Source organism: Rhinolophus sinicus, linkage group LG11 (genome assembly GCF_036562045.2).
Source record: "Rhinolophus sinicus isolate RSC01 linkage group LG11, ASM3656204v1, whole genome shotgun sequence".
Lineage (NCBI taxonomy): Eukaryota > Metazoa > Chordata > Mammalia > Chiroptera > Rhinolophidae > Rhinolophus > Rhinolophus sinicus.
This window is the reverse complement of record NC_133760.1, coordinates 78,228,118-78,249,607: the sequence shown is the minus strand read 5'-3', so window position 1 is coordinate 78,249,607 and position 21,490 is coordinate 78,228,118. Positions and strand designations below refer to the sequence as shown.

At 37.2% G+C, this 21,490-nt stretch overlaps 1 protein-coding gene across 16 annotated transcripts in view; it reads left to right on the top strand.

Moving 5' to 3' along the window:
• Positions 1–21,490, top strand: part of FOXP2 (forkhead box P2) — a 610,938-nt gene that overhangs the window by 481,007 nt on the left and 108,441 nt on the right. For 13 of the 16 annotated variants that reach the window (XM_074315704.1, XM_074315702.1, XM_074315703.1 and 10 more), the window contains one exon: positions 7,967–8,041. The exons of the other annotated variants lie outside the window; for them this stretch is intronic. In XM_074315704.1, coding sequence (XP_074171805.1) covers positions 7,967–8,041 — 75 coding nt within the window. The remainder of the gene's footprint in view (positions 1–7,966; positions 8,042–21,490) is intronic. 16 annotated transcript variants of the gene reach the window in all.

Sequence of the window (21,490 nt, the reverse complement as noted above, 5' to 3'; positions counted from 1 at the left end):
CAATAGGATATGTGTGCATAGCCATTTTAAAAAGTAAATCAAAGCATGTGCTTTGTAAGTAATTTAAGCTGCCCGGGCTTCATTTCCCTTCTCTGTACAGTGATTCTTTAATGCCCGTAGCATGTTCTCAGTATTGTCTGGAGTTTTGCAGTCTGTGCCACCGAAGGAAGTAAGGCAGCACTAACTGCTTCTTCAGAGTGAGGATGAAACATCTTCAAGCTGTGCTCATATTGATTTGGTCCTCCAAAGTGCACGTTCCCTGCTTCTCGTGGACTGACTCCAAACCATTCACCAACTACTCTGATCCACTGGTCTTAAGAATTGCTCAAAATGTTTTCCAGGAATCAGTTCTCTTTCTTTCACCTCCTTTGTGGGAGCGAGGCACCCATTAATGTGTTTTTCAGAGATGAGGTCGGGCAGGATGAAATAGTTTTAGTTTACAATGCAACACATACCATCCTGGTACAGCCCTGGCCACACTGTCCCTGGACAGTTTCCATCATATGTGATGAATGGCCTACGAACAGCCAGTCAACCCAAAAAACAAACCAATTGGAGTGGCAGAAAGGACAATCAACCACTTCATTTAGTTTTTGTTTTATATCATTTCAACAGTGTCCAGATTTCTTGACTAGGTGAACACTTTTTAAAATATTTTCACCTTTAAAATGTAGGCCACTTTTCCATTTAGATATAATGTTACCCCAAATATTGTGACCCTAACATTTTAAACACGTTAAAGAAAAATGTGAACATATTTTCAGCCAACTTCAATTTAAAATATTTTCATTTGTCAAGAAAGATCAATATGTAATACCTACTTTTCTATGAAAAATATTATTTTCATAAACTTTGAAAAAACTATATTCTTCCTTAGAAGTCATTTTACCTTGTCACTGAATGCAAACACACTCGCATTAACTTCTTGCTTTGCTGTACCAGATTTCTAAAGAGAAAAAAGACTTTTTATTCATGTGGAAAAAGCTTTGATTGATATCATGAAGTCTAATGACAGACTGAAAGGTATGTGAATGCAGATACAATGTCTTGAGAATTTTTGCATCCTTTACCGTGTATAATATTGTTTTACACATAGTAGAACTTCAATAACTTTTTTATTTGAAAAAAAATTGAATGTTGTTCTGAAGTAATAATGATAGCTAATAAATAGTAAGTGCATAGCTAATAAACATGAAGTATACAGGTAGCAGCAAATCAATGCATTTAATAAGCGTATGGTGTTTAATTAGTACCCCCTTTCTATAGAGGGAGAGGCCGAGAGAGACTCAGTAACTTGCTCAAGGTCAGCCGTGTCGTCAGCATTGAGTCTGGGCCTGAACTCCGGCAGGCTGTCTCTAGAGCTAGTATTCTTACTCTCAACACTAAATAACTTACTCTTTATTGTCCTAGCAGAAAATCACAACAATCCATATTGGACTAAATAATCGATTTCTTCTGAAGTTAATGCTGAAAGCCCATCCAAGACATTGTCTTGGCCTTTTCTCTGTTAAAAGTTTCTTTGGCGCTTATTTGAAACAGATGTAACCACTTAAAACATCCACTCACATTGTGTTTTCCTGTGATTTGCTGGAATTTGTCAGGTTGCCTCCAGGAGAGCTATTTCTAAATGACTGATTTCATTTGCCTTCCTACTCCTCTACAGACCTGTGGCTTCATGGGTCTGTTAAAGCATGGTCGGTTAGAGGTTTATTAGCATCTCCTGCCAATGTTCTTTCACTTCCTGTTGTAGAAAGCTCTAGGACAGCCAGGAGAAAAAGCTGGGTGGGTTTTCCCAGGCACAGTTTCCTCAACCAAGCCTTTTAGCAGCACGTGCTGACTGGCTGGTAGTAGTACAAAGCTCACATACTTCTCACATACTTCTAACTGCAGGAGCTATTAGTTGAGAGGTACTTAAAAGTCTTTGCCTTGCAAATGGTTTGCTCTCCTTCTGTTATTATTCTTCAGTAAAGAGTAAATTGACTTTTCATCTTCACAAATTTTGCTCTTTAACTCTTCATGTTTATGGTTTGTTCATCTATTTTTATGGTTTAAACTATATGTATTTTATGAATTTGCATGCAAAGTGATAGGGGCAGAAATATGTGACCTTGAGTCCTCAGTACGGGGCAATCCCTATCTCTAAGGATATGTGAATGACAATATAATTTTAATATGCTTTATTTCTATATGTGGTAACAGGAACAATTTTCCATTGTCAGATAATGAGAGTTTTTGGTTAATTAAAGTTTTTGGCTAATAAAACCATATCATAGAGTTTACAAAATCAAAACATACTCAGTACCAATCAAAACATATTATCTTTTTGGATGGTTCAGAAGGTCCTTCAGAATGTTGCTGTCGTGCGGGAGACCCTGCGGGGTCTCTGCTCCCGCTCCCCATACAAGAACGCAGGATATGGTGAGGCCAAAAAGGAACACCCACGGAGCCATAGGTAGGGGAGTCATACCACTTTATTCTCTCTGGCGGCACTATACTCTCACTGGAGGCTGGATACACACTGTCCGCAAACCGCCATCCACGCTTGCCAGCCCAGCCGCCATCTTCTTGCTAGCCCCCATTCTTTCTCCTCTTCCTTCTCTCTGCTAGCACAGCCACAGCAGTTATATTAGTGGCCAATGGCTCACTGGTTACAGCTGACGGCCAACTAGCCACAGCTGATGGCCATGCAATCACAGTTGGCCATTTACTACCTGAGCCAACACCTTTCTATGTGAGGCCGAGAGCCTGGAAACTTCTTTCTGGGGCTCTGCCCCCACACTCCACCCCTACAGGCTCTCGCCTCACAATCTACGCGACAAGCGTCTTCCGCGAGGGGACCTGTGCGAGGAGCCTGGGGGTGAATGCAATATCCTGGACACAGCCAGGCTCTCTGGGCACAGCCAGGGTTTCTCAGGGCACCACCAGTGCTTCTGGGCACGGCCAGACTTCCTGGACTTCTTAGGGTACCACCTGTCTTCCCGGACACAGCCAGGGTTTCTCAGGGCACCACCAGTACTCCTGGGCACAGCCAGACTTCCTGGACTTCTTAGGGTACCACCTGTCTTCCCGGACACAGCCAGGGTTTCTCAGGGCACCACCAGTACTCCTGGGCACAGCCAGACTTCCTGGACTTCTTAGGGTACCACCTGTCTTCCCGGACACAGCCAGGGTTTCTCAGGGCACCACCAGTACTCCTGGGCACAGCCAGACTTCCTGGACTACTTAGGGTACCACCTGTCTTCCCGGACACAGACACAGCCAGGGTTTCTCAGGGCACCACCAGTGCTTCTAGGCACGGCCAGACTTCCTGGACTTCTTAGGGTACCATGAGTTTCCCCGGGCACAGCTAGGATTTCTCAGGGCACTGCCACTTTCTCTGGGAACAGCCACACTTCCTGGACACAGCCAGGGCTCTCAGGGCACTGCCACTCTCTGTGGGCACAGCCACACTTCCTGGACACAGCCAGGGCTCTCAGGGCACTGCCACTCTCTGTGGGCACAGCCACACTTCCTGGACACAGCCAGGGCTCTCAGGGCACTGCCACTCTCTCTGGGAACAGCCCGACTTCCTGGGCACAGCCAGGGTATCTTCAGGGCTCAGCCAGACTTCCTGGACTCAGCCAGGGCTCTCAAGGCACTGCCACTCTCTCTGTGCCTCTCAGGGTACCCTGCTGGAACAACAGCGACTCACAATCAAGGTGCTTACATATTCTCAATGGCGGCCAGTCAAGAGACAAAAGCAAATATCCCCCAGTTCCACTAACAACAGTTCCCAAACAAACAGTCAAGCGGTCCATTAAATTAGGGATGGAAGGCAATTCCCCATAGTCCATAGTCATTCGCCAGGGCTGTCCTGGGGGTGAGGGACGACCTTGACCTCACCCTCATCTCCCACGGAGGACTCAGCAAGCGTTACCTCCTGGGACTACAAGTCCTGCATCCGGGCTGCCTGAGCAGGAACTTCCCCGGCCCACAGGGCTGCAATGACCTTCGCTTTCTCCAGCCTGTGCTGGTTGGGGAACCGTCCACATCTTTCCACCTCTCCACGGGGCTCCATCTCTGTAGCAGCTGCATGGCTTTTCCTGTGCTGGTGGGAGAACCATCCACGTCCTCCCACCCCTCCACGGGGGTCCAGCTCTCCGGCAGCTGCTCCTCCTGGTCTTCCTCAGACTGAGTGTTCATACACACAAACTGCTCCACCACTCTTGGGAGAGCTTTGGCCGGCACCGTACCCTGCTCGCTGCGCCATTTGTCGTGCGGAGAGACCCTGCTCGCTGTGCCATTTGTCGTGCAGGGAGGCCTGCGGGGTCTCTGCTCCCGCTCCCCATACAAGAACGCAGGATATGGTGAGGCCAAAAAGGAACACCCACGGAGCCATAGGTAGGGGAGTCATACCACTTTATTCTCTCTGGCGGCACTATACTCTCACTGGAGGCTGGATACACACTGTCCGCAAACCGCCATCCACGCTTGCCAGCCCAGCCGCCATCTTCTTGCTAGCCCCCATTCTTTCTCCTCTTCCTTCTCTCTGCTAGCACAGCCACAGCAGTTATATTAGTGGCCAATGGCTCACTGGTTACAGCTGACGGCCAACTAGCCACAGCTGATGGCCATGCAATCACAGTTGGCCATTTACTACCTGAGCCAACACCTTTCTATGTGAGGCCGAGAGCCTGGAAACTTCTTTCTGGGGCTCTGCCCCCACAGTTGCTTTATGTCGAAATTTTCCCAGTGTTTTTATCAGTGAAAATCATATTTGAGAAATGAGAAACAAACAAGACATGCTGGGATTATACTTAGATTTATTGAACTTATGTTTCTGAGTCTTTTGAGCTAAGAATGGAGAACATCGTCTCTCACTGTGCGGCCTTGGGCTACTGTGGGGGCGGAGCCCCAGAGAGTAGTTTCCAGGCTCTCAGCCTCACATAGACAGGTGCTGGCTCAGGTAGTAAATGGCCAACTGTGATTGCATGGCCATCAGCTGTGGCTAGTTGGCCGTCAGCTGTAACCAGTGAGCCATTGGCCACTAATATAACTGCTGTGGCTACGAGAAGAGGAAGGAGAGGAGAAAGAATGGGGGCCAGCAAGAAGATGGCGGCTGGGCTGGGAAGTGTGGATGGCGGTTTGCGGACAGTGTGGATCCAGCCTCCAGTGAGAGTATAGTGCCGCCAGAGAGAATACAGTGGTATGACTCCCCTACCTATGGCTCCGTGGGTGTTCCTTTTTGGCCTCACCATATCCTGCGTTCTTGTATGGGGAGCGGGACCAGAGACCCTGCAGGCCGCCCTGCATGACAGCTACTTATATCCCGAATCTCTAATCTGTAGGAGAAATGTAGTGGAAAATCTCCTTCTTATGATGAAACTCTCCTGGTATTTTGGCTCCTGTACCACTCACTGTATCCCCTTCATTTTATGCTATAGCATCTGTTGTGTAGTTTTTGTGCTTGTACATTGTCATGTGGGGACTCAGCTCCCACTCCCCACATAAGAACACAGGATATGGTGAGGCCAAAAAGGAACACCCACGGAGCCATAGGTAGGGGAGTCACACCACTATGTTCTCGCTGGTGGCTGGGTTGGAGACACAGGAAGCAGGAGCCACGTGATGTGCAATCTGCCGTCTACTTCTCTGCCAACCAACCAACCAACCAACCAAACAACCAATGTAGCCACGGCAGTTACATTATTGGCTAATGGCTAACTGGTTACAGCTGATGGCCAACTAGTCACAGCTGATGGCCATCTACTACCCAAGCCAGCACTTTTCCACGTGAGGTCGAGAGCCTAGAAACTGCTCTCTGAACTCTGTCCCCACATACATTGTCTAGAAATTTCCTGTTTGTATTTTTCTGTATTCCTCATGTGCCGAGATTTACTCCTCTCTGTGTCCTCCCATCCAGCCCTGTAATGGGAATGACAAATCTTCAGCACATTGACATGTTTTGTTGATGTCAGAGACACAAAGAACAATATTTTATTTAATGTGGGTGCTTTTAAAAGAGTTTAAGGTGATGTTGCTTATTTATGGAGTTCAGTCTTCAGTATTAAACATAAGCAGTGCGTGACACCTTTGGTGTTCCTGTAATGCTCACTCATTTTTCACTTTATGTAGATGAGTGTCAATCCAAGGATTCTTTGTTAGTCTGGCTCATTGCTATGATATGGCATAGCATTTCATTTTTTTAAGGATGCTAATGACCTTATTAAATAGCAGTCCAAAAATCATGTAGCTTGTTTTGATTTTAACCAAAGTTACAGCTGCCTAGCTGTAAAGCAGTCAGTTTCTTTTATTATGACTAGTTCTTCAACTTGTACTGTTTTAAATTGCCTGCAATTAGCATATTTCAACCTTATTTTTAGGTTTAAATTGCAGTGTGAGAGTGTACTCTCCTCTTAGCTAATTAGTGCTATCAAGGAACAGTAGGTTACCTCATTAGTACCATGTGCATTTAATTAAAGAAGAGAAAATTGGAGTTAACCTCATAGTTAATATTTTCACAGAATGCTACGATGCCAACACCTTCAACTGGAGTCACACCCCTGTGTATCTAATTATGCACTGGTGCCAAATAAGGTTAGAAAGGGCACGGCAGGACTGTTGACAAAATAATTTAGATGAAGACGTGTTTGTTGGATTCTGACAGTAAAATATAACTTGAATATTTTTTCCTTAGTCCTCTTCTGCCAGCATCAGGTGACATTCTTCTTCATAGAGAACTGAAGGAAGGGAATATTTTGGAAGCCATTTTTCCTGTTTGAATTAATGTTGCTCTTATCTTGGAAAAAAAAAAGGCATATAGTCATGTAAAGCATCTATTATCTGTTTCTTAAACAGTGTCCCTGAACTTCAGAGATATATTTGAAAAGAATTATTTATAAGCTGTAATATTTACATGCATCAAACCACTACAAATACTCCCTGACACCCCAACCACATCCCTCCTTGCTTTTCTTCTTTTCTGATATACTTATAATTTCCCTTGTGTATTTTATGAGTGGGGATCATCCTTTCATATCATACATGAAGTCTAAGGACGTGTTGTCACATGGTCTATTTAAATGCAGTGAAATCTTTTTGCCCTTCAGACAAATATCTTTGATATGTCTAACACTACTTAGGTAAAAAATGACGTTGTATGTTATTTATCAATAAATAATCACTTTGCTTTAAAGATAAAAGTGGAAACTATACATTTGAGTATATAGAGTAGTTTTCAATACAAATGGCATATTCAACAGGTTTTAACAGAGATTATGGATTTTGACTCCACAGTCTTAAATATATATTTAAAGGCAATGTTTGTGTTATAGTAACACATGGTCAAGGCATTTTATTTAAGGAGATTCTTGTGATTGTTCTCACATTTTATGGCAAGACAGGATGTATATGCATTTGTATTGACTATAACTAACTACAAACAGTTATGTTTTTTCAAAAAGAGATAAAGTTTTAAGAATAAATAACATTCCAGAGTCATGGGTGGTGAACACACAATGTGATATATAGATGATGTATTGCAGAATTGTACGCCTGAAACCTATGTAACTTTACTAACCATTGTCACCCCAATAAACTTTAATTTAAAAAAATAATATCATCCCATACTGTAAAATCACAGTACCATTTAAATCTATTTGACATTAACTGTAATTTTAGCTTAGAAATGGGAAGTGAAGTTCCTAAGTCAAGATCATGGTAGATAATCAATGAATTTTTTGGTTAGTGGTTAATGCATTGTGTTCAAATATTCAATTTTGCCTCTGCCAAATTATTTCTATTTTTTAAAATCTATACTATTATTATCTGTGAGACAAAGATTGAGTAGTCTTATTTATATTGACCTACCAAGATAATAACCAAAAAAATATTTTTTTAAATAATAATGTACATTATTAACATAAGTCTTAAGATTGGGGAAAAAAAAAAAAAAAAGCCAACTCCTGATTCTCTTTGTTTAATCTAGGAATTGCTTCCAGAAACAAAATTATGTGTCTGTGGCCACTCTTCTGGTGATGGGCATCCTCACAACACATTTGCAGTAAGTTCTTGGGCAATTGGCAATTCAGCTCTAAGCACAAGGCCATCAGCTGAAAGTCACTAAGTAGATTATATTTTCTAATTAGCCACTCACTTGCATTGACACAGATAATTAAGAGATGACTAATATTAAGATACAGGTGTAATTAGTTGGTTTTCTGTTACTTGTATTCTCACTTCAGTTATATTTCATCAGATATACAGCTCACAGTTTCTGTGATTTGACAGCATTAAAGTTTACCTTAAATATATAAAGGCATGTGGCTGTGTCACTGCTACACTTTTCTTGAACTTTTAGGAATAATTTGATGAGGAAGTACTGATATGCAGAAAATAAATGGATGGAGGTTATGGATAGATACAATACATATTTTAAGGAAAAGTTGCTGTTCCTTCTGCAAGTTACCATATAAATATGCCAAGGGTTGGTTTTTTGTTTTGTTTTGTTTTGTTTTTTTTTTTACATATTCTGTCATTAGAGTGTAATTTGTCTCTTTAGATTATAAGAGTCAATGAAAATTGCTTTCGTGACCCAATTCCCATACCAGTTAGTCTTGGAAATGAATAGCAATACTGAAGTAGCCATTCAAGAATTTTTAAATAGAGCAACTTCATGTTTCTATTTAGCATGGATACCACCTGTATTCTTAAGGAATCTCTAAATATGTATGTCCTATGCATATTTTCATATATAGAATTTTTGCTTCTTTCCTCAAAAACGGATATACTTATTTAGTTTTCTTGGATTAGAATATTCCTAAATTGACTCACCTGAAGTTTATATTTTTTACTACTCTATACATAATATTTTTAATGTATAATTGATAGAAAACACAGTTAAAACTTAAAAACAAGTAATCTGTGTCTTCCTAAATGAAGAATAAATATCTAATTTCATACCTCAGGTAAAAAAAAGATTTTTCTCAATAAAATCATGTCAAATTAATATGTAATACTATATACTGTATAATATAGAAAATGAAACATTCTTTTTAATGTTAGATGCAAAACAAATGTAGAAGTAGAAACAGCAGTAACGTGTACTATTTTATGGAAATGGTGAATGTATAAAAGCAGGCTTTATAATGATCTGAAATTATCTAGTTTGGGGTTTCATTCATTTTAATCTTAAAGTGTTTGCCCCTCAGCTTTCTTTGCAATAACAACATTTGAAAAAATAGAAAATTTTAAAACTAGTGGTAAGTTTTGCTGAAATGATATAAAGTTATGTGAAAAACTGAAACAATCTTAAAAATGGACTAGGCAGTATTCCTCACTGGTGACACTTTTTCCTAAAATAATCCCAATGGAAGAATTGTTTTCATTAGACTGAAGAGTGAGCTGACTTAAATACTGATAATACTTGTTCTTTATCTAAAACTACTTCTACAATTAAAAAATAAATCATTCTCTAGTCTACTGATGTAAAAAGAAATCTACAGCATAAGAGATTTATATTTTCATTGATGTCTTCAGAGTGAAAATGAACCATGGAGAAATTATGTGACTCAGCAGAGGCCATGGACTTCCTAATGGCATGCCTGAATTTATAGGCCAAGTTCGTGCTTACCAGCGTATTGGCGTTTCCAAAGGCGTTCCAGATCATTCATGGCTGCTTTGAGTTGAGTAGGAGTCTGGGGTCGCTCCACGCATGTGAGACTGCAGTTAGTCTCTAAGACAGAAGGAACACCAGGATGAATTAGTGAGGTCTGCTTAGTTCGTGGGGACAGGGAGCTTGGCAGTGCAGAGACCAGGAGTCGGCCCTTTCTGCAGGGCTCCAAACTTTACTCTTAGTCACTGAGTGACTTTGCCAGTGATGCTTCTTGGCTTCACAACACAAGATAAACACTACACATTAGTAAGTAGGTGCTTATTTTTCTTTGTTGACTACATTAGATATAAATTTTATGCAGGTTAACATGGCTACATAATGGGATTTAAAATCAAGATGTAAACTAAAACAAATACTATGTATTATTCATAGTTGACAATTTCTGTGTGACAGGTGTGGCTCTCAGTACTCATTCAGTTTTATAAATTCCAATATGCCGGAGTGGTAGTCTACTAAGTCTGAGATTACTGGGAGGTTAGAGGGGAGAAACGTGTAGAAACAACAGGAGTACATGAAGCCGGCCACATTTTTTAATAATCCATATAGCTGACATTTATAATAACTTGTGAATCATTGTAATTGGTCTCAAATTTTTAGGCGATCCTATATCATGTCCTATCAGTGGGTTAAATTAATATTATACATACTGCTTCTATGGTTGATCAACTTTCACAAGTAAAAAGCCAAAGTTTTGAGGCATGTGTTACAAATTGGCAGATTAATTTTTACATCCCCCCATCATCACTGAAAAAAATTAAAATCTTATAAATTTATTAATAAGCCTTAAGTGCCATAAATTGTGGGAGAGCGGGGGGAAAGTCACATTTACTAAATGTAGGTTAAAGCCCTATTACCTTGAAGAAGTAAGTAATGTTACGTACTTGATATTAACTGTTGTCAAATCTCTCCATCATACCATCCCTCTCAGGTGTTTATTGCATTGCGTTCTTAACAAAAATACAATAAAAATATATTTCGGAGGAGAATTTCAGGTGTTTTGATGTGTAAGTAGCCATCAGATGTTAGGCATCATCCGGGTATCGTGCCTCCCTATTATCATGTCATTGAACAGTAGGTATTTGTATGTACCCACTAATAGATTGGGTTCATTGTGCCTCTACTAGTTCATTGCAATACTGGGTAGTAGTAACTGTACTTGCTTATATCATCTCTGCCTGAAAATTGTCATCTTAACTTCTATCTACCTGTTGTATTTAAAAATGTTTGGGCCCTATGGGTAGTATGTTTGATATTCTATGAGTAACAGTATAATATCCTTATTGTAACTTCGACTTTCATAGGACAAAGCACTAAGTTCTGGCTTAAAGGCCAGGAGTGTGAGGGCAAGAGGTCATTGTGACAGACTACCTTTCAATACTTGCTTTCACACTCAGTCTTTTCAAATAATGTATATTGAACTCTAATCTGGAAAAAAATATTCACTTACTTTACTTTTCTTTCAAACGTTAGTAATAGGACAGTGGCCTCAAATGGCTAACTCTGTCAGGATCCTAAATTTCTCGCAATCTTTGGTTTCCCAAGTTCACTCCTCAGTAACTAGACCTTGTTGACACCTCATCTGCCTGAATGGCCTCATTAACACCTACCTGCAGATAATCTCTTTCTGAGTCTTGCCTACAGGTTTTTACACCTAAGTGAACACAATTTTACATAGGACTTTGCCTGTTAGTGCTAAGGCAATTATGTTGAATGCTTAGAGTCTTTGTCTTTTGGGCCTTATTTTGAAAACCTTTAGCACTGGGTCAAATGAATATTTGGGTGAACAAAATTTGTTGGACCTATAAACTGAAAATGAGAATTGGCTGGTCTCGAACCAGCTGGTTTATAGCCCATTCAAATTAAATTTTTAAAAAAAATTCATTGACCACATTGGATCTTTACTTTGTTATGATTGCCTCCTGAATGTTTCATTTTGATAGGAATTGTGGATTGGAGGAAATAAGAAAAAGACAATAGGGATAATTTTTTAAAATTTCTTATTTTCTGTTCCAAATTCATCTTTCCTTTTAGGCTTTACATAAATTGTACCCAGCACCAAATAACCTATCCCATGGGCTCTGGGATCAGCTTTCTGATCAATAGATTGAACATTGGGCAAATTACTTGATCATTTTTAACCTCATGCTCTCAGTCTGTAAAATTCAGACAGTAATAGTATTTTTCTCATAGGGTGGTAATGGGACTAAATTTGATGACTCCAAAAAGTACTTAGCATGATGACTAATATTGGAAATGTCAACAGATGTTCAACTCAGTATCTGTAATAGCATTACTGTACTCTTGCTTGAACCAAAGAAGCAATTCTATTTGATGTACATTTAAATATCTTATTTGGTATTAACACTGAATAAGAGACATTGGGCATTGTACCTTGGGTCATGACTGAGACAGATGGAATGTTCCTCACAGGGGAAAGTCTTGGATTCATTAATTTAAATTGAACACCTACTTAATTACAAAAATCAGTGTTAGGTAAAGTTTTCTGATTTGTTAAATGGAAGATAGGTAAGTGGAAGAGAAAGAACCCTACTTCCCCAAACACAAATGATGTCCTGGAAGCCAAGGAAACATGTGATTAAAGGATGAGGGAAAGTGGTTGTCCCCTCAATTGTCTATGTCCAGCGAGACCACATGAAGATACCAAGTTAGGAGATACAAGCGGCAGTGACCTATTACCACCAATGTTTCCTTCCTTTCTCCATTGTGACTGTATTGGCAGAGACTAACTAAGAGTTAAAGAAACATTACTACTTATTAGTAGCATTGATCATTTTAACTAACGTGCTGGAATCAATTAACTGGGGATAATGTGGTAATTTTTTTGGATAGTCCTTCCTATAAAACCTATATTGCAAGATTTAACACTTTGCTATTACTGTGAAGTTGTGTTAGTATAAATTTGAATTTATTATAAAGCAGTACAAATTAGATTTGTTAAATGATCATGTACATTTGGAAAAGTTTTTATTCACTATTATGATAGTATCAGTAGGTCCTTTGGTATGAAATAACCTTAGAATAATCAGATATTTCAAACACTGATCTTACAACTGATTTCATTAATGCCATAAAGCTATAAAATAGTGACCATGTTTAGGACTACTATTAAAACCTTCCAGATTTTTCATTGGAATTAGAATAAAGGTTTCTGTTTTTAAATCTTTGGCTGACATTTGTATGTAATTTCTTGATTAATCTTTTTCTGTCCTAGTGTAATTCAAGATGTTAATAATTATCTTTATACACCGCACTCAGCTGGGGTGTAGCTCCCTGAGCTTGGTTCATTCTAGACACCTCTCCTGAGTGATTGCCTCTCACCTTCTATTTTATTGCAATATTTGAGATTGCCATGAATTCTCTTGATGTTGGTTCCGGGAAGGGCCAGTAGCAGAGCTTTTTCAATGGAGACTTCTCTTTGAAATTTATAATGAATAATTTACTCCCCTTGATGATTCACCAAAGCATTAGTATGGCAGAAATCAGGGGCTGATGAGAGGATTATTTATTCAGTTATCTGGTTTTGTTGTTGTTAATATATTTTTCATCAAATAAATTGATGCACACACCAGAATATGTATGTGGCCATAATGTGAATTTATGGTGCCCATTCAGACTGTATTTTTCTTTGCACATTATAAAGCTATTTGTAATGAGCTGTTAATGGTAGTCTTTACAAATATGAAATATAATCTGCATTAACTTCTAACAGTTTACTCTATAGTCATTGCATATTTCTAAACACCACTTATTAAAGGTATACTCCATATTTATCATTTTATGTCTGTTTCTATATATTTCCACATCATCTTATTTTAGCATAATGGAAAGTTAAAGGCACAAATCCTAGTGTATAAATCTTCGTGGCTCATGAGCACATGTGCACACACATGAATACACATACATATACATAGGTGATCAATTATGTAAAATACTGTGTATGCATTTTGAGTTCTATCTGCAATTCATTTTTCTTTCTCTTCTTTTGAAGTTAAATTTTTAAATGTGTGATTTTCATTAGGCAAAGGAGTTATTTGTTATGCACAGGATTAACAAATTATGGAATCAAATATTTATTACTGGCACCAGGCATGCAGCAATATATTTACTTTAAAATGTTTCTAAATTACTGGAGTTTTCATACAATTTTAATATGTACATGGGATGTTACATTAAGCAACACACAATTCCCGCTGGCATTAAAACTTAAACCTGAAACTGCATGCTGTACTTTAAATCTCGATCCAGCAGAGTTCAGAAAGCTTGCTATTAACAGAGTTCTGTCATGCTGTCATCATATAATGCATCATACAATTTAGAAGAAATTGCATTTTCACTTCGAACTTATCATAGTCCTTATTATAATAATAAATTTGGTCCAAATAGATTCACACTACTGATAAGATAAAAGAATAAACTCTTACACCAAGTTAAGTATGTCAAGATGGAACTTTGTCACATTTAGAATTAAGGAACAGATGAAATACGCATGAAACCATATTCTAAGCTTTTTTCACTGAAGTCATGATTGCTATTCCAGCAGAAATTCCTTCTGTTCCCTTTTAATAGAGAAAGTGTGAGATACTGTGTTTCCCCGAAAATAAGACCTAGTCGGACAATCAGCTCTAATGCATCTTTTGGAGCAAAAATTAATATAATACCCAGTATTATATTATATTATTATATTACATTATACTATGTTATATTATATTATGTTATATTATTATATTATATTATATTGTATTATATTATATTATATTATTTTATATGACTTGGTCTTATATTATAGTAAAATAAGACTGGTCTTATATTAATTTTTGCTCCTAAAGATGCATTAAAGCTGATTGTCCGGCTAGGTCTTATTTTCAGGGAAACACAGTATTTTATAATATTGACAGAAATAATCTACCTTTGAAATCCACAGTATTAGTTGTAACATTACACTCCAGATTGCGTTGGTTATATATTTAATATGTTAAGAATAACAATATGGTATCTTAATTTTAATTTAGAGTTTTATATGTAATATATTTAGTCTGGCTAAAAACAGACTATATAGAATGAGAGTAAGCGAACTTAAGAGTTTTTACTTTAGTACTCTTAAATCAAAGTATCTTAAGAGATATTATAGTGAAAGGAAGGCATCAAGTAAATATCTCAGAGATAAATTCTCATTAAGCATAATTCATAAATTCACATGTGGTTGTATAATTTTGGAGGTAGAAAGTGTTGATAAAATGATGGCATAAAAATTTGATAGACAAGGTCAAAGGTTTAGGAATTTTATATTTCTAAAGCATCATATATGCATACCTAATGAATGTTTTTCTGATACATAGGTAATTAATACAAAGTTAAAATAAAATAATATGAATAACACATGTGCTATTGTTTTATCCCTAAATCCTTGTTGCCTGTAAATTATGTATCTCTTATACTCTCTTAATATTAATTAAGGGCAGAAAATATATTTTTGCATGTTTACCTTTGTCTCTTCATATATTACCTGAGTTATATGCTTTATTAGAAGGGTTGTGCCCTGTTACTGCATTATCAAAATAAAGAGTAGGGAATGTGTACCCAATATGCATTTCCACCCAATATGGACTGATAGACTATTTTAGCTACAAGGAGCCTTGTGGTAGGTTCATCTAATTCAGCTTCTTTATTTTATAGTTGAGGAAACTAAAGAATCGAAGTGACTTCCCTAATATGTTACCATTATTTCTTGAATTCAAAGGGGAGCTGTTGCTGATAGGATAGTTCTTTAGCCTTGAGCCATGGTTCATAAGTATTAATTTGAGCAGGCTATGTATTTTAATTTTAATTCTACGTATCTGTCAAATAACGAAAATACCAGCTTTTCCAAGTGTTGCTAATTACATTTACCTATGAAAAGGTTTTGAAAGCCAGATAGATTTCATGATCACTTTTAAAGTTACGGTACATAATACTTGACTACTTGTAGATTGTTGGGGACATTTTTAAGATCACAGTCACATCTATGAGATAGTTTTATTTATAGATTAAGGTTTTAGAAAAGACAAATTCAAGAATCTTCAGTGAATCCCCCAGAAATGTTTGAAAGTGAATCAGGAAGCCTAGACTATTGATTTATTGCTTACATTCTTTTATTAGCACTTCAACTAGAAAAAAGATTTATTTTTTTGAAGGTATACAGGGCATTTCTAACTTAGTTGCTAATGTTTAAAGGAATAAGCTTAATGGTTACACAGTCTCAATTGTTTACCATCATTTTCCATTTATTTAGATTAAATATCCAAGCAAAACCTGTTGCTCTATAAGAAGGAACAAACAGGGCTTCCCTGGCTTTTCAGATTGTCTGTTGTCCATCAGATAAATGGTATGTCTTAACAATTAAAAATAAGTGAATAGTAAGTACCCTGATCTTAAAATACAAAGAAAAGGCAATGAGACAATACTTTAAGTCTGATATTGAAATACCAAACATTTAAATAGGTGAAGCTCAGAATGGGTTCTTAAATTAACCAGATGAAAATGCTACGTCCATCACATGCAACTTTGATCCTGTAAAATATACTCATAGCACTTGTTGTAAATCGACTGCTTACAGCTATAGAAATGAGTACAAAGATTAGAATTCTGTTGAAAAATTGTGGTTCTAGAAAAGTCCTAAAAAACACTTGGAATAGTCAATTTCACCATTGTTAATTATCACATGCTGTTTTTTTTATTGATAACATTCATAGGGTAAATGATGGCTCCTGTTTCTCATAAATTGTTCATTCTTTAATGCCTACCAAAGGTCGCAAAGTAAAACTACAAACCTAAGCCTTACAATCCTATGCCACCCCAAAACTGGGCTCTTTTCTCCCCTAACCTTATCCCCTATTATTTTACAAAGACATTGGGTCCTGATTGATACATCTACTTTCCGTTCCCAAACATACAACATTCCATTTTATTCTTATCCCCTTTCTTATGTTATTATCATTCTCACTCCATGGCTTCCTCCCTTTTCTTTTCTGCTTATCAAATCTTACTGCTGATACAAGGCCCAGCTCAGTTACCATCCCATATGAATGCTTTTTCACTAATGTAGTCCACATTGATTCATTGCTCTTTTGATCTTGTATGTCTATACTTATCCAGTCCACATACTTGTAATTATTTTTACCCAGCCCCCTGATACTTAGTTCCATTCAACACATATTCATTGAGTATATACTGTGAATAACTCAAAATCTACAAGAATTTTTGGTTAAATATTGAGTAATCACCTACATTTGAGAAGAATAGACTGCGGAGATGGAAAATATGCAATTTAGAACTAAAAATCAATATAAACTGTGAAAAGAGATTTAATCATTGTACTGAGGAATGAGAGACAGGTCAATGGAAAAGGTCATTTGAGGTGAAGTTTTGAAAAAACAAAACAAAGCCTAACAGAAGTTCTTCACACTAGAACTGTAGAGCACATTGAACGCATTGGAAATAGAATAAGGAAGTTATGGTAGAGAGAAAAGGACAGGTGGTTTTCAATGTATAGTACAGTGTGATGTATATGGCTGATTGGAGAAAACTGTGGGGAAAGCTGGCATATGTAGTCTTTACATATCTGGGCCAAGTCCAAAATTTGAACTTTTGAGTGGCATTTTTTAAAGGACATTGAATATTCTATAAGGTTTTGAGCAATGAAGTGAGTGTAACATAATCAGATTATCCTGTTGAAAGATATCCTTGGGAGCAACAAGAAGAAGTATTATATTTTGCCATATAAAACATGCACTTTTTTGCCCAAATTTATGAGGGAAAAATAAGGATGTGCATTATACATGGGTGGTACTAATTCCATATGTATGTATATAAATGTTTTTAATTATTTTACTTATATAACTCGAAATTAATAATGATATCCATATGCAAAATAATACCCTGGAATATGATAATCGATTTTGTTGAACTTACAACAAACTTGAAACAACGAGGAGCTCTTGGCCGTCTATGATGCGTAAATATCGTACATTTTTTACCGGTACATAACATTTCTTGTACCTTGTATCTGTTCTTGTGATTTGAAATTATTTGTTACATAAAATTTATTGTACCATAATATGTTGAAAAAAATAAATACTAAAATTCCTTTATAATACAAAAAACAAGTACCTAAATGTAAACAAATGAAAATTTGAATTAAAAAAATTTAAACGAAATATTTTTTTCCTTGAAAGTTTGGGCCAAAGGCATGGGTGCACATTATACACAACAAAATATGTCAATTAGAATTAGAAAAATCTTGTAGTCTATGTGTCTAGATTAAGAGGATGTTGTCTGCTGAAACATATGGTGATGGAAGGAGAACTGACTCTGAGTGGTGAACACACAATGTGATAGATAGATGATGTATTACAGAATTGTACACCAGAAATCTATGTAACTTTAGTAACCATTTGTTACTCCAATAAATTTTAACTGAAAAAACAAACAAACAAACAAAAAAAACAGTGCTCACTTCGGCAGCACGTATACTTAAAAAAAACAACCAGAGGATGTTGTCTGAAAAATAATGGTGATCTCAACTTGGGTAAGGAAATAAGAGGACAGACTTCAGGGAGAATATAACACTTTGATTTTAGAAGTTATGTTGGCAATTAGGAAAACAAGATGTTGAGATCCCTGGAATTTTGTGCCTGGATATTTGTGTTTGACTGATTGTGAACCTGGCATTATCAAGAACACAGGAAGAATAGCAGGGTGATGGTAGGCTGTAGGAAGTTGGGGGTGATAAGTGTTGTTTGAAAAGTATATTTACATTGCCAGTGGGGTATCCCTGTGCAGGAGGCCCTTCCCAGTGAGTTGGAGATGGTGCATTTTTGGAAATCATACCATATACAGGTGACTGAACTGCATAGTTTTGAAGGAGATTGTAAAGAGGAAGACAACCTCAGAGAAGCTGCAAGATGAGATATTGGGTAAGGGAAGAAGAACCAGTAAAAATATGACTATAAAACAGTAGAGAAGCAGGAACCAGCAGTCAAAGGCCAATAGAAGAGATCTTTTAAATGCTAGAAGATAAGACTGAGGCAGGACTAGACGAGACATGAAGAAAGTCATCAGATTTGGCAAGACTGTTTCCAGTGGCAGTGACTTGAATGGGAACTGAGAGAGTGTATGTGGAGATGACAAGTAGTACACACTAGTCTTTTGGGGAAAATGCTGATTAAAAAGGAGATGATAGGATGAGGGTTTGAGAGGCAGCAAAATTGAGACAAGATCTTGGGGAGAGAAAGCAGTGGAGATGAAAAGATTAAAAATGCAAAAAGGAAAAGAACGAAGAATTGAAACAAGGTCTGAGAGGTGATGGGGGAGAGTGTTGGCATCAAGGGCACAGATGGAGGTCACTCATCTTTAAAGGGAATAGAAACCCACTTTCATCTGAATTGGACAGAAATTTGAAAATGAGGAAACTCAAAGTATATTATTCCCTCTTTTACATTATTTGTTAAATCTGTTTTTGCCTCGTGACTGCCATTGTGTCCCTCTCGCCCAATGGCATGACACCTATACCTAAACTTTATATCACCTTTTAGGGATTCCTGTTTCTGGGACAAACTGTATGAAAGGACGGAAGATTGTATCCATGGTTGTTAAAATTTTCTAGTTGTGACAGTTTTATTCTCACCATATTTTTTATGCTTTATGATATTATTAAGCAAAACAATAGCTACTCATCAGAGTTAAAACTTAGCAACTATTTTCTCTTAAGAGATTCTAAGAACATAGTCTTGGTGTGTTGTTTCCTTCCCCTCAGAAATTTAAGATGGATTAACACAAATCTGAAGAATATTAATTATGTTATGAAACATTTAGCTACATTAAGACTTTGAACTTGTTAAGTATCAGTTAAGTTTTAGTAATTAATAAAATAAAGCTTTTTACTTTTTAGAAAAAAATCTTTTAATGAAAACATAAAATGTAACTGGAATGAAATATATGTAAAAACATTATGATAGTCCCTATTTCACTGTATTGACAGTTTAAAATTTTAAGAGTAACCCAATAAACCAACCACTGAAATTGCCCTTAGATGCACATTTAACTGTTTAATTCTTTATTTAGTACTATAGAAATGTATACTGGAAACCTATGAGGTCTGCCAATTAGGTTCGCAAACTTATGGCACAAATGTTGCTAACCTTTTTTGATACCAGAGGGATTATTCATTATGAATTTGTACCAACTGGACAGTTAACTGAGTTTACTATTTAGAAGTGCTGAGAAGTCTGAGTGAAAAAGTTAGACGACCTGAACTTTTCACCAACAATTCATGGCTCTTGCATCACAACAATGTACCAACTCACACGGCACTGTCTGTGAGGGAGTTTTTAGCCAGTAAATAAATGACTATATCGGAACAACCTCCCTACTCACCTGAGCTGGCCCCCAATGACTTCTTTCTTCACCCTAAGATAAAGGAAATATTGAAAGGAAGACATTTTGATGACATTCAGGACATCAAGTGTAATATGACAGCTCTGATGGCCATTCCAGAAAAAGAGTTTCAAAACTGCTTTGAAGGGTGGACTAGGTGCTGGCATCAGTGCATAGCTTCCCAAGGGGAGTACTTCAAATGTGACCATGGTGATAGTCAGCAATGAGGTACGTAGCACTTTTTCTAGGATGAGTTTGCGAACTTGTCTGAACTTGTATATAATTTTATTAACAAATGTCATTCCAATGTATTTAATAAAAATAAATAAATAATAAGGAAAAAAATAAAGTATAACTAATTAACTTTTTAAAATAAAAACCAAAGACAAATAGAAACCTGTTTTTGGAGTCTGCTTACAACAGTTAATATTTCTGCTTTACAAAGAGGACTTTTAGTAGTAGAATTTCAGGAATTGGTGGCAAATGATTAGAAGTAGTATTTTCTCTCTAAATAATTCCATGACTTTCCAACAAAGAATTCCCACATCATTCTTACTACTGAAAAATAATTTGTTTTGACATGCAGACCAGAATCCTTTTCCTTGTTTTAATTTTCAGTTCCCTGCTAAGCAAGTTTATTGAAGCTTCCAAACTGAAGTAAACTGTTTCTGTTTTGCCCTTTACTGGGATTTTGGTGAAAGTATCGAGTATGTCAGCTTTTATGAGACAAAATTGCAATGTGGCCACGTAGGCAGAAGCCCACTCTTTAAGGTATAGCGACCTCTTGCAGTAATTTTTATTACACCAAAAACACCTATTTTTTCTCTCTTGGGGAAATTGAGCATAACTGAGAAGTAAAATAATTTTTGTCTAAAGTCTCGTTTTAGTAGAAGATTGAGCTGGGATCAAAGTTCAGGATTGTCTGCCTCCAAGGTCTCTCCTTTACATCCCACCACCTGTGGCATTCTTCTGGGTTTTTAATTACTGCACTGCAAACATCCTTTAAAATAAAGCTCCCCCAGCCACATTAGAGGAATGCCCAAATACCTGAGTCACGTTAGTGGCCTTGAACACATTGACTTCCCTTTACTTCACTCTTTTAGCCAGGGATTTTTAACTCCACCCACTTCTGACAAGAATGCAAAATGGCTTTTACAATCACCAGGCAATGTTCGAACTTATGTTCTCAAATTTTTGATTTTTTTCAACCTGACAGCGTACTGTATTTCTCTTATTATTTTACATTTCCTTATATTTCTCAAACTGACATTTTACTTTCGTGAAATCTTTTATTCTCTTTGAAACTTCTGTTCTGCTTCACAGTTGAAACACTTATTTGGAATCCTTGAGCTTGTTCCATTTTTCTAAAATCTCCCCCTCCTACTAAGTGTCCTGTTATTCCCTATT